Raw genomic sequence first — 13,864 nt, 5'->3', positions numbered from 1 at the left:
GCATCTTCTCTCAACCCCGCAATCCTGCTAGGTCTGTCTCTCTGTCTCTCTGTTTCTCTCTACCTCCCCCACCCTCACACAAGACCAGCCTAGCTGTGCAGCATGATATTACTTAACAGCTTTCCTATGGCACTCTGGAGTCTATAGGAAATGTCAAGGGCTCTCTTTCCTGTGACACCCATACAACCACCTTTTGGCACATACCCCATGTTGGAATTCCTCTAACAACTTCTGAGTGGCTGTTGCTTACTAGATCCTTCAAGTTAATGAAGGAGCAGATCTGAGGGTAAATCAGAGAGAGGGATGGGGTCTGACCAGGGGAGGCTTTCCAGGTTGTTGTAAAGGTTTTAGTTTTATTTCAAGTGAATTGACAAATCACTGGAAGGATTTGCAACCAGGACTGCTGTGGTCCTATAACCAGATATACATTGTAGCCATTAACTTTGGAGTGGTGGATTGGGAGAGAGGGAGCAAGGATAAAGGCAGGAGACCAGTTAGGAGGCTGCAGTAGTAATGCCATGAGGGCATGGGGCTAGATCAGGGTGGCGGTGACAGGGGAAAAGCTTTGTGACTCTAGATAAGCCCTGAAGATGGAGCCAACAAGAGTCACTGAGGATTTTCTGTGTGGTGTGAGGACAGGTCTAAAGCTGGCTATAGGGTGCTGGCTTGAGCATCTGGATGGAAGGAATTGCCATGTGTTGATGTGTTGAAGATCATGCGAGGGAAACTTGGTTGGGTGTGTTGGGTATTTGGACCGATCAATTATGCCCAACAGGCAGCTGGTATTTAGGGGAGTCAGCTAGACTGGAGGGACCTCAGTATGGGAAACACCAGCATACATGTCTATGGAGAGCCTCAAGAGAGCAAGAATGGATAGAAAGGAGAAAGGGCCCAAGTACCGAGCCCCCATGTGTTCAGACGATCAATTGGTGATGGATAAGGATAAGCCAGCAGAGGCCAAGAGGATGTGGCCGGTGAAATCGAGCACTGGATGGTGAGGTGCTCTTAAGGCAATGGGAGATGGTTCAGGGTCCTAGGAGTGGCACACACTAGTTTGATCACTGAGGCCTGAGCCATGGGTAATTCTATTACGTGTGTTTCAGAGGATCAGAGAGAATTAAAAAATAACCATTTAAAGACAACTGTAGGCAGTTTTTTCTAGAAGCTTTCTGTAAAGGGGAGAGAGGATGTTAGAGCCCAAAGGGAAAGGGCAGTCATCTAATAGTATCTATTAAATGAGCATTTTTCATAAGACTAATTTCTCTTTCTGTACCTATATTTATCAATCTAGATGTGTCTCTATATCTCTTGGTCTCTGTCTCTATATCTCCATCAACATCAATATCTCATCTCCATATCTCTACACCTTATTTATATGTAGATCTACATCTATATTTAGGTCTATATAGTCATATATGCTGAGGACCAAAAGAATGATCTGGTAGAAGGAAATGTGATGATGTAAGAACTAGGAGAAGCTACTGACTGAGGACCCTGAATGGTATAAGGGAAGGGATTCAGGGCACACCCCAGACATTGATCTGGGGATGAGATGTAACTGAGTATCCACAAGGGCAAGAGAAAAGGTAGGGGTAGTGCAAGTGCCAGTGGGGTGCAGAAGGTAAGAGGAATCAGGGTCATTGCAGAGGGAGGCTACACAGGAGATAGAGTTACTGATAGAGTTTAGGTTAGTCAGAGTTGGAGAAGAAGTGTGGAGTGATTGCATCAGAAAATAGAAAGAAAAGGGGGAATAGGGAATGGAGAGGCTGTGACATAATCTTGGAATTGGAGTAGGCACTGGGTCTTCAGGTCCTCTCTGGTCACATCTGCTTGGGTGAAGGGAAGTGGCTCATGTACAAGACAGGAGAGCTAGATTAAAAACAAGCCTGGCTTGGTTAAAGAATAATGGAGCAAGAAAGAGTAGGGCAAAGGAATGTAGAAGCAGGAAGGGCAAAAGGAGTCACATCAGACTGAAGTGGCAAAGAACAAAAGTTAATTCCTAGAGTATGGTTCGGCTGCATGTACAATTCGTGTAAAGGTGAGCGCCTTTGGTTAGAAGTGTTTATCTGTAGGAAGCAGACAGAAAATGGAGACAGAAGCTACTGCGTGGGTGACTCAATGTGATTAGGAGCTAAGACCAGCTAGTGTTGTTCACCCTTCATGTCTGCTTAGGAGCCGCTGGCCATCTCTGACAGTGTAGATGGAAGAGAAAGTTGTACCTGACAGAGATTCGGAGGTAAATGGAGTACAAGGCCATAGATTCTGTTTGGTGGCTAACTGCTATTCCTTTTTTTTTTTTAATTAACTTCTTAAGCCAGGCACCTTGGTTTATGCCTCTAATCCTAGCTGAAATTTGAGAATAGTGATTCAAAGCCAGACTGGGCAGGAACGTCCATGAGACTCATCTCTAATTAACCAACAAAAGCCCAAAGGGAAGATGTAGCTCAAGCGGTAGAGTGCCAGCCTTGAGTGAAGAAGCCAAGTAAGATCTCTGAGTTCAAACTCCAGTAAAGAAATAAACAAAAAACAGGCTGGGAGCATAGCCTAGTGGCAGAGTGCTTGCCTAGCATGCATAAAGCCTTGGGTTCGACTTCTCGAAACCACATACACAGAAAAAGCCAGAAGTGGTGCTGTGGCTCAAGTGGCAGAGTGCTAGTCTTGAGCAAAAAGTGTCCAAAGACAGTGCCCAGGCCCTCAGTTCAAGCTCCAGGACTAGTAAAAAAACCAAAAACCAAAAAACAAAAAATTCCATTCGTATTTCCTTAGCATACACACTTGAGATTTCTACTTTTATTCTTAAGTCTGTACTTAACTTCTACACTTGTATTTGATCATTTGTTACTTTTTGTTTTGACAACTTGGTGGAGATAGCCCACAAAAACATACATCCTTATTTAAAGTGTACAATTTGGTGTTTTTTAGTATATTAACAGAGTTGTGCAACCATCACCATAATCTATTTTAGACTATCCTCATCATTCCAAAAAGAAATCTTAGCCTCAGAGCAGTCACTCTTCATTTCCTCCTAACCATTCTCAACCTCTGGCAACCACTCATTGAATTGTCTCATTTCATATAAATGGAATCATGCAGTATGTGGTCTCCTACAATCAGCTTCTCTTTGCTTACCATAATGTTCTCAGAGTCCATTCATACAGCAGGTATCAGTTCCTCATTCCTTTTACTATCAAGTAATATACCATGTCTTCTTTATCCATTTTTCAATTGATGGACTTGCATTGTGTACAGAAAAAGCTACTGATTTGTGTGTATTTTTCGTATATCACTACTTTGAGGAATGTCTTTATCTAATTGAATTCTGGAAAAACTCATATTGACTAGGCCAGATCCACAGCCACAATTTAATAGTGTTATATTTAGTTTTTTCCTCCCTCCCTCCCTCCCTCCCTTCTCTCTCTCTCTCTCTCTCTCTCTCTCTCTCTCTCTCTCTCTCTCTCTCTCTCTCTCTCTCTCTCTCTCTCTTTCTTTCTTCCTTTCTCTCAGTTGTGGGGATTGAACTGAGGGCCTGGGCATTGTCCCTGAGATATTTTTTGCTCAAGACTAGTGCTCTACCACTATGAGCCAAAGTGCCAATTCTGGTTTTCTAAGTAGCCAGGACTACAGGTGTAGGCCACCAGCATATAGCATATTCAGGCTCTTAATATCTTTTTCAGGAATGAGATTAATCTGTATGTATGTGTCTTTTTTAGGCTTTTATTCATAAAACGAATGGGAAGTTTTTTCTTTTTTCTTTTTTTAAGCCATAGAACAAAGAATGATTTCCTCCTTGAAAGACTGAATTTTCTCCCAAAGACATTATCTTGGCCTGATAGCTTTTTAGACGTAGTTCTTTATGCTAGAGCTTTTCCACTTTCTTTCAGGGTTATTGAAATCTTCATGGTTTGAATTGAGCTTTAGATTTATACCTACTAGAAAAATATACATTCCCATTTTTTAAGCTTTTCCAAGATTGTGTTATTGATTCATGCCTATTTTGTTCTCTCCCATAATGTATTTTTATTTTTCTAATTGTGAATCTACTTTTGAATTTAGACTTTTACAAGAGATAAAGTAAATGTTTATATCTTTTATTCATTTTTGGAAGTCTTTCTGTGGGTTATTAGCTACCCATTGTAATATTCTTCTTTCTAATATAACCACGTTTACTCATAATTTTCTTGATTCTCTTATTTTTAATTTCTTGAATTACCAGGTTATTTTCATTCTTCTTGTATAAAAATGAAAACACTCATTGAATTTTCTTTTGCGTATAGGCTTGTCTTTAATTCATTAATTGTTGGTATTTTTGGTGTTGGTGTTTTCTGAATAGCTATAGTTTTAGTTTTCACTTTGACTCACTGGGGTTGAGAGTGTACCTTTGAATTTCTAAAAGACTGGAATTTTGTTGTTGTTGTTGTCAGTCACAAAGCTTGATCTTGGGGTCTGGGTGTGCTGTCTCTGAGCTCTTCTGCTCAAGGCTAGTGCTCTACCATTTGGAGCCACAGCACCACTTCCAATTTTCTGGTTATTACTTGGATAGAAGAGTCTCCATGGCCTTTCCTGACCAGGTTGGCTTTCAACAGTGATCCTCAGATTTCAGCCTCTGGAGTAGCTAGAATTACAGGCATGAGCCACCATCGCCTGGCTGAGACTGGAGCTTTAATTTTAGAATTAAAAATAATTCAAGTTTTTCTTCTCCAAGATGATGAGAGATATGATTGCTATGGGTTTTATTTCTGGAACTTCATGGATATTTGCTTTGTGGCTTTTTATTTTTTCAAAGTGCTGCAAGAATACTGGAAATGAAGGTATATTTTCTCTTTTCAGTTTACATACTGTTTGTCTATTTCATTGTCTCTGTTAATTGCATTATCCAGATTCTTTGTCTTCTATCACTATCAATTTATTTATTTATTTATTTATTTCTAATGCCAGTACACAGACTTGAACTTAGGACTTCCTGTTCTCCCTTGGCTTTTTCACTCAAAGCTGGTGCTCTACCACTCGAGGCATAGCTCCATTTCCAGCTCTTTGTGGTTAACTGGAAATAAGATTCTCATAGACTTTCCTACTTGGGTTAGCTCTGAACTATAATCCTCAGATCTCAACCTCTTGATTTCTAGAATTATAGGCATGAGTTCATGAGCTATAGATACCTGGCTGTCTTCTATTATTTCTTTAAAGTTTACTTGATTTTTCAAGACTGAGGGATGTGTAATACTTTTCCCACAATTTTTGTGTTCTTGCTTGTTTATACTTGACTTAGGAATTCAACTTTTCCTTTTTTAAAGAATCTGGGTTGGAAAAGAAAAAGATTCTGAAGGATTCAAACAGCTAAATTGAATCCATTTTAAACCTTTTCTTCATAACTGTACATATTTGTCCATGCTTTTATGTGTCTTTGTGTATTTTGTGGGGAATATGAATGATTTAGCATATACATCTTCTTTAGTCATGGCTGTATAAATATGTTTTCCTATGTGCTAGTCATTGTGTAAGTTTGATATGTATGTCTCTACATGTGTGTTTATCTAGCATCTTTTTCTTTAAAGTAAATTTTAAATGTGAGGGCTTGTTCTCTTTGTTCTACACTAGTGGTTACTAGAGAGGTTGTAAGTTAGAAAGCTCTGCCTCTATATCTTAATCCATTGGAATCTCTGTTTCTTTTTAATGGCTGCAGAAGATACTCCTGGTAAGTGAGTCCCCTAGTGACAGCTTTGCTGTTGTTCCCTGTTCTGTGTTTGGGGACCACATGTGGCCACACCAAAAGCATTATGGCCACACTCCTGGGAAAGATGGGCACTCAGACCACCTCACACAAACTTGTCTCTACTGAACCTGTTAAGATCTTTTGGTATGGCTCCAGATTGTGATCCCCCTTCAATATCCAGAACTTAAGCAGATTTAGCTTTGGCTTCAAGGCATCTGGCAGCATTTTCAGAAACTCCATGATTGATTGATAGCTCAATCACTGCACAGACATAGTGAAGCTTCTGGAAGATCTCCTAGCTACCACTTCATACAGAGTCTCCGGGGCTTCTCCTGCTTTGAACTTGGCCTTCTCCACTAGAATGGATGAGCTTCAAGGGTGTGAAGAGGCCCAGCCTGAATGGCCAGTCCTGGCTGGGTTTCTGGAGCGGGCCAGGAACAGGGCATGCTACTTAGACCCAGATAGAGGAACATTGTGGTTGTTGACTATGCAAAACGTGGAGAGGAAACTTTTCACAGCAGACAACAGGCCTACCTTTTGCTGTAAATATAAATGATGGGAAAAAGGAAAGGGCCCAGAATGAGATGATATAGCTTTCTTTCTGCTCACTAAATTCTCCTCACTTACTAGTGTCTTTTGAATAAAGGGCATATAGGAAGTATTTGTTGATTTTTTTTTCAAACTCAGATTTGATTTCCTGATTTGATCTTAAGATGCCTAAGTACTGATTTCTATAGTAAGGAACAAGGACCAGGATAGGTCTGTCAGGTCTATTTACTCATGAATAATATATTATTGGTGTTTTCCCCAGAGTACCATTGGCATCCTCTGATTTCAGGTTCACTTTATCCCTCATATGTAAAAGGTACCACAATAATTGTGCCTACTTCACAATAAGGAAAGAGATTGCCTGAGATCCTAAAAGGAACACATGCGAATGGGGGCAAAGCTTCTGCCTCTTATCCACTGTGTTGGTGCTGGAACCTCCTTGTGTATGGAGTGAGAGAGTTTTAGCTACTTGTTTACATAAACCACACCTTGAGCATTATGTCATTGAGAAAGATCTTGTTTGGCCAATTGTTTCTTAAATGATCTCCTTCTTTCTTCCTGTTCAGGAGGAGGAGTTCATTGACTGGTGGAGCAAATTCTTTGCCTCCATAGGGGAGAATGAAAAATGTGGCTCCTACTTGGAGAAAGATTTTGACACTCTACAGGTAAGACCACCCTCAGAATGCTTCCCTTCAATCCACAGCCATTGGGTACCTGGGATGGTGGGGGCGGGGGTGAGTCCTAATGAGTTAATTGGAGGGAGAAGATTTATCTGCAAATTTGCTTAAGAAATCAGTGTAAGCTAGAATGACCGAGAAAGTATTGCTGAAAGAATACTGAAAAATTCTGAAGTATTTATAGGCAAAAAGATACTTGGGAGTTTCTTTAAAATGTTTGCTCACCTACCAAAAGAATAAGGAGGAAGCTATATGGTATTGGTGTTCCTCTGGCAGATTACCAGTAAAATTGCAAATCATTGATATTTCAGATCTTGGCAATGGGTACTTAATGATTTGATACTATTCTTTTGATGTTCTTAGAAATTTTTATAAAAGAAAATGTGTATTAAAACAAAATATAAAATCAACTTGAGAGTGTAACTCCAATCCCTCATTCCTACAAATGGGATAGAAGTTCCTTAGTAAATACAAGAAAATGGCAAACCTTTCTGTGGATGAAACAGGAATGAGACAGCCAAATTCTGGCATTTTGAGGAGGCTACACATATAATTATACTTTTAGAAAGTGGACTGTTTTTTTTAAAAAATAACCAAAGGCAACTGAAAAATTGCTCCTCAAATGAGTTGTACAATCCCTTGCATGAGACTGCTACATAAAATTCAGGATATTAACTTGAATTTAAAATAAATAATGAATAATGTTTTTGGTATAAATATGCTTTAAATATTATTTGAGACATACATAATATTATTTCTTATATTTTGAGACTCAAATATAACCGGATGTCCTGTACTTTCATTTGCTACTTCTAGAATGTAAATAATGGAGATTTTATACTACATGATTACTCCTGGATTGAATAGAAGAGAGTGAGAGGTGGGGACAAGCTGTTAGATGTATGGGAAGGGCCTCAGAGCTACCTTCAAGAAGACAAGGATAAGGCGGGTTGAGGCTAGTTGGGATAATGGATGGCCTGGGCTTTTGGCTGATTTTGCTGACTGATAGCTACTGGTCTGGGCTCTGGAGAGTGGGTTCACAAGATGGGGGATGTCCTTTCTAATAATACTGGAAGTTGCCTAGTGAATTGTGCCTGGAGACCAGGTGCTCAGAGATCAGGCCATAGACGCCAACAGCAGCTCCCCAGGCAGCAAGTCTATGACTGATTTTGAAGCTGTGTGTGTACGGCTGGGCAAAGACACAAAACTATTTATGTACCAGGAAGAAGGTCCGACACATTAGGCTTGGCATGGGGCACCGTGGTCTTGCCAAGAAATGAGACAAATGAAGAAAAAATAAGAACTGCTGCCAAGGTGGCCGATGGCCCACAGCCCCTAACTGCTCCCTGGGATGTGGGATGGTGAACTGGCACCTCGCCCCCCAGCTCGACCTCTCTCAGATCTCCAGCAGCATCCAAGTGAAAATAGGCTATCAGAGGCAAAAGACATTCCAACTATTTTTTTTTTTTAGGGGAAAAACTAGACCTGCAAGGAATAAGTAAATAAATGGGTGAAAGCAAAGAAAGGGGTGACATTGTCCCAAAAGAATTGTGCTCATTACCTGACATACAAAGTTGTAACCCCTCCTACACAACACCTTAAGAATAGCAATAGAATTGTAGTTTTTCAAAAAAGATTAAAAATAGAAAAAAATACAAAGAAGAATACCTCCAACACTGTGGTTATTTGAAAAATTGCCTATAGCATAATGGAGCGAACAGAATACACAAAGGGTTAGGGGGGAAACATCCCTACTTTTGGAAAATCACTAGAATACAGGGGTGGGGAACAACTCATAGTCTAAATAGCAAAATAAAGAAAGTAAACAATGCAGCAAGAATGCATTAAAACAGAAATCATAGGAAAAACCAACAGTATAAAAAACAAAATATGCTGTTTTCCTAATAATCAAAAATGGATTAGTCTCTCTTATTAAATGATCAGGACTCTTAGGCTATATTAAAGTCACAATTCATTGTATTATCTTTAAAAGACACATCTAATACCATTCAACCTGGCTGAAAATATTATATTGTGGGCAAACAATGCTTTGAAAGTATCTTCCAAACAAAATCAAGTAAGTGTAAACATAGGGAAATGGAATTTAAAGTAAAAAGTGAAGGAAACAAAACAGAGTGTTTTATATAAATAAAATGTATACTCCTTAGTGAAAAGATTTACAGAGTGTAGAAATAATCCCAGCAAAAATGGTTATGAAAATTGAGGGGATGATTGGGTATCTCATATTGTTACAGTATCTCACTTTGTTATCTGATATATTGAATTTATTTGTATTTGGTTATTTGAAATTTGATAGGGAACGGGGGAAAACCAAGACGGGGGTGGGTGGTGGGTGGGGGGGAGGGTAATGGGTACCAAGACATGTGAAAGGGTATCAGTTTATGTGAATTAATGCACCTTCTATCTGGCAAAGATCATGCAACGCTTTTATTAATTACAATAAAAATATTAAAAAAAAAGAAAATTGAGGGGATGAGCCTGGCTCATGCCTGTAATCCTAGCTACTCAGGAGGCTGAGATCTGAGGATCAAGTTTCAAAGCCAGCCCAAGCACTAAAGTCTACGAGATCCTTATCTCCAGCCAGAAAACCAGAAGTGGCGCTATCACTCAAGGGGTAGGGTGGTAGCCTTGAGCTGAAGAGCTTAGGGCCAGTGCTCAGGCCCAGAGTTTAAGACCCATGACTGACAAAAGCAAAACAAAACAAAAATTAAGGGGATGAATGGATTGGGAAAGATAAGGGAGAATTATAACATTGATCAAGATGTTTTATACTAGTAAGCTGAAATGTTGAATTGAACCCCTTTTGCATAAATACAAAATAATTTAAAAAATTCAAAAAAGAAACTAAAGTGACATACAAGATAAAATTCTTTTTTCTTTTTCTTTTTTTTGTTGGTTGTGGGTCTTGGACTTTGAGCCTGAGTGCTGTCCCAGAGCTCTTCAGCTCAAGGCTACAGTACTACTTCTGGCTTTCTGGTTGTTAACTGGAGATAAGAGTCTCATGGACTTTAGTTCCCTGGGCTGGCTTTGAACCTGGATCCTCAGATCTCAGCCTCCTGAGTAGCTAGGATTACGGGTGAGAGCCACCACACCCAGCTGATAAAATTCTTTTCAAATAAAAAATATGGCTAAGACTACATAAACTAATACTTCCACAAATAAAAGCACAAAATTATTGAAATGAAAATTGTGTGTGTGTGTGTGTGTGTGTGTGTGTGTGTGTGTTGGTCATGGGGGTTGAACTCAGGGCCTGAGTACTGTCTCTTTGCTTTTTACACAAAGGTAGCACTCTATCACTTGAACCATAGCTCTACTTCCTGCATTTTTAGTTGGAGATAAGAGTCTTTCAGACTTTCCTGCCCTGACTGGCTTTGAAACATGATCATCAGATCTTTGCCTCCAGAGCAACTAGGATTACGCACATGGGCCAGTGGCCCCTGGCTCAAAGGAAGATTTTTCTTTTTCTTTCTTTCTTTCTTTCTTTCTTTCTTTCTTTCTTTCTTTCTTTCTTTCTTTCTCTCTCTCTCTCTCTCTCTCTCTCTCTCTCTCTCTCTCTCTCTCTCTCTCTCTCTCTCTCTTTCTTTCTTTCTTGTCTGTTGTGGGGCTTAAAATCTGGATCTGGGCTCTGTCCCTGAGCTCTTCAGCTCAAGGCTAGTGCTCTACTCCTTAAGCTACAGTGCCACTTCCTCAAGAGGAAGATTTTTTTTTTTGTTCAAGAAGATTTTTAACATGGTTTTTCTTGTCAAATAGTCAATAAATAAGACAATAAAAGAGTTGTTGCTTTAAAATACAGAAAAAATAAAAGAGAATATGTTTTTCTTGGTCTTCATAGAACACACAAAATTTGATCAGATAGTAGTTTAACAATAAGTTACCAAAAGCAGAAATCATACCAGACAAATTAAAATGCAATAAAATGAGAAATTAATAACAAAAGTTTAAACAAAAAGTTCAACCAGTTGGAAATTTACAAAGTATTTTATTAGGACTTCCAGAATGAACATGGCTGCATAAGTCAGCATTTTTCCCCTTTTCTCTTGGAAATCATTCAAACCCACAAAATCCATTTTTCAGAAAAGTTGGAAACAAATAAAAGCCACAGTCTCCAAAATATAAGTAAGGGCTGCTCAAGGACAAGTGAGATTGGGTAGAGGCAGTAAATGAAGAGAGGTTGCATGAAGCATGATGAAAGTTCATAGGGTAACAGGTCCCAGAAAGATTCAGCAAAATGAACTTCCAGATGTAAGAAGGCTGATAATTACTTACGACAGGTAACGGGTTCGCTAGAGTGTGATAGCTGTCTTCTTTATCTTTTTTTTATTTTATTTTATTGCTGGTATTAGGGCTTGAACCCAGGGCCTTATGCTCTTCCTTGACTTTTTCACTCGAAGCTGGTTCTCTACCACTTAAGCCATAGTTTACTTCTTTTTTTTTTTTTTTTGCCAGTCCTGGGCTTGAGCTCAGGGCCTGAGCACTGTCCTTGGACTTTCTCAAGGCTAGAGCTCTACCACTTGAGCCTAAGCACCACTTCCAGCTTTTTCTATATATGTGGTACCAAGGAATGGAACCCGGGTCTTCGTGCATGCTACGCAAGCACTTTAACCACTAGGCCAAGTTCCTGGCCCCGCCATAGTTTACTTCTATTTTTTGTTGATTAATTGGAAGTAAGGGTTTCATGGGTTTTCTGCCTGGGCTGGTTTCAAATCATAATCCTCAGCTCTTAGCCTACTAAGTAGCTAGGATTACAAGCACAAACCAACAGTACCTAGCTTACTTTGTTTTTGTGTGCTTGGGAATTTTTATAATACATAGTTTTAAAATATAGTTCTTGCACCTGGAAATAGAATATAACCCCACTTGTTTACATATCAGGACCTTTGGAAACAAGTTCAAGTTGATGACAGAAATCTACTAGACTTAGTTTGGTTCAGACAAGCTGAGGTAAAGCTACACAGGATTCACATGGTCAGCCCTGTATGTAGAAAGCAATTTGCCTCCATAGCTGAACTGAAGGAAGTAGTCATCTAGCTGATATATTTAAGGAAGTATTAGTAAAAGAAATAAATGATTCAGTATTAACTTAAAAGTTATATATTTATAAATATGTCATATATGTAAAAATATAAATATAAATAACACACACATATATATATTTATGAAGAAGGGAGATAAGAATCAAACTTACCAATAGGAAAAGACATATGCACACCAGAACAATTTTGCCAAGGAGCAGAAGACATGAGACTGTGAACTTTTTAGAAATAGGGTCCTCAGAATGCAGAACAGAAATGCCTTGAGAATGATGAGCTGAGTGCAGAAGAACAGTGAGGTAGTGGCATTCAGAAGGGACGTGAGGGACACATGTTATTGGAACCTGTGGAGTGGGTGGAATAGACACATGGAAACACAGGGTCATATGATTTCATCACAGAGGAAGAAATGATCAAAGAAAGCAAAATAAAGGCAAAAAACAGTTATAAAGGAATGAGAGAGTGACAGATGTAGATGTTAATGAAAGAGTATCCAACATTTGGAGTCTTTGAGGAAGACAACCCAACAGCGAAATAAAACAAACATCAGACTTCATTGAATACATGAATATGCAAATTGAAAAAGATTACTGTGTATGTGGAAAAATTGACCCCAAATAGTCAACTATGAAGTTATTTATTTATTTGTGTATCATTTATGGGGCTTGAACTTCGGGCCTGAGCGCTGTCCTGTTTTAGCTCAAGACTAGCGCTCTACCACTTGAGCCACAGTGCCATTTCCAGTTTTCTGGTGGTTAATTGGAGATAAGGAGTCTCACAGACTTTCATGCTTGGGCTAGCTTTGAACTGCAATCCTTAGATCTCAGCCTCCTGAGTAGCTAGGATTACAGGCATGAGCTACCAGCACCTGGCTTGAAGTTGTTTTATTTAAAAAATAGAATCCTATTTTTCTTGCCCTCAAGGTATGGTGGACACATGGTTCTCTGTACATTTGTTGTTGTTGTAGGGTTTGAACTCAGGGCCTTGTGATTACAAAGTAGGTGGGTAGGTGCTTTCCCACTTGAGCCATACCTCTGTCCACTTGTTTAAAATTACTAGTTATAATGTTTTTTTTTTTTTTGATGTAGGGTCTCATTTTATGGCCTGGCCAGGCTGGACTAGTATCCATTACTCCACCATGTCACTGGGGAGAACTAGGGCTTATCTTTGTACCCAGCCACTGTGTTTCCCCTGTAGTTGGAATAACAAGTTTGAACGGTGGGGTTGAGATGGAGTGTTACAAACTTTTATGCTTGGGTTGGCCTTGAACTGTGGTACCTTGATTTCTACCTCCAAGTAGCCAGGGTTTTAGGTTTGAACCACTGCATTTCAAAAAAAAAATGTATCACTCTGCTAGACACTGGCAACTTACACCTGTAATCCTAGCTACACAGAGATCAGAACATTATGGTTTGAGGTCAACTGGGGCAGAAAAGTCTGTGAGACACCATTTCCTGTGAACTAGCAAAATATTGGACTGGAGATATGACGCAAGTGATAGAGCATCAAACTGAAAGAGAGTATGAGGCCCTGAGTTTAAGCCATAGTATTGCATTCCCCTCTCCTCTCTCTCTCTCTCTCTCTCTCTCTCTCTCTCTCTCTCTCTCTCTCTCTCTCTCTCTCTCTCTCTCTCTCTCTCTCTGACACACACACACACACACACACACACACACACACACACACACCCCAACTCTTGTGTATGGTTATCAGGTACCTAGAAAATGTCATTAACTCAAAAATCCTACTCCCTAAGCGACTAGGCAAATGTCTTTCCATGCTCTGTTCTCCTGGGTTTTACTTCTCATTCTCTTTTCTCTCTTTTCCTTCTTGGCTGTCCACCTTTCCAACTCTGCCTTTGTTCATTTACATGTTTTTGG

The 13,864-nt window shown here is 39.5% G+C and overlaps 1 protein-coding gene across 16 annotated transcripts in view; it reads left to right on the top strand.

The window, feature by feature from the left end:
* The window catches only part of Dysf (dysferlin), a 195,436-nt gene that overhangs the window by 156,410 nt on the left and 25,162 nt on the right, over window positions 1–13,864 (top strand). For all 16 annotated transcript variants that reach the window (XM_090336723.1, XM_090336718.1, XM_090336720.1 and 13 more), the window contains one exon: window positions 6,826–6,924. In XM_090336723.1, coding sequence (XP_090192849.1) covers window positions 6,826–6,924 — 99 coding nt within the window. The remainder of the gene's footprint in view (window positions 1–6,825; window positions 6,925–13,864) is intronic.

Source organism: Megascapheus bottae, chromosome 7 (assembly GCF_031878675.1).
Source record: "Megascapheus bottae isolate mThoBot1 chromosome 7, mThoBot2.hap1, whole genome shotgun sequence".
NCBI lineage: Eukaryota > Metazoa > Chordata > Mammalia > Rodentia > Geomyidae > Megascapheus > Megascapheus bottae.
Note: the sequence above shows the minus strand (reverse complement) of the source record. Positions and strands in the feature narration are given on the sequence as shown.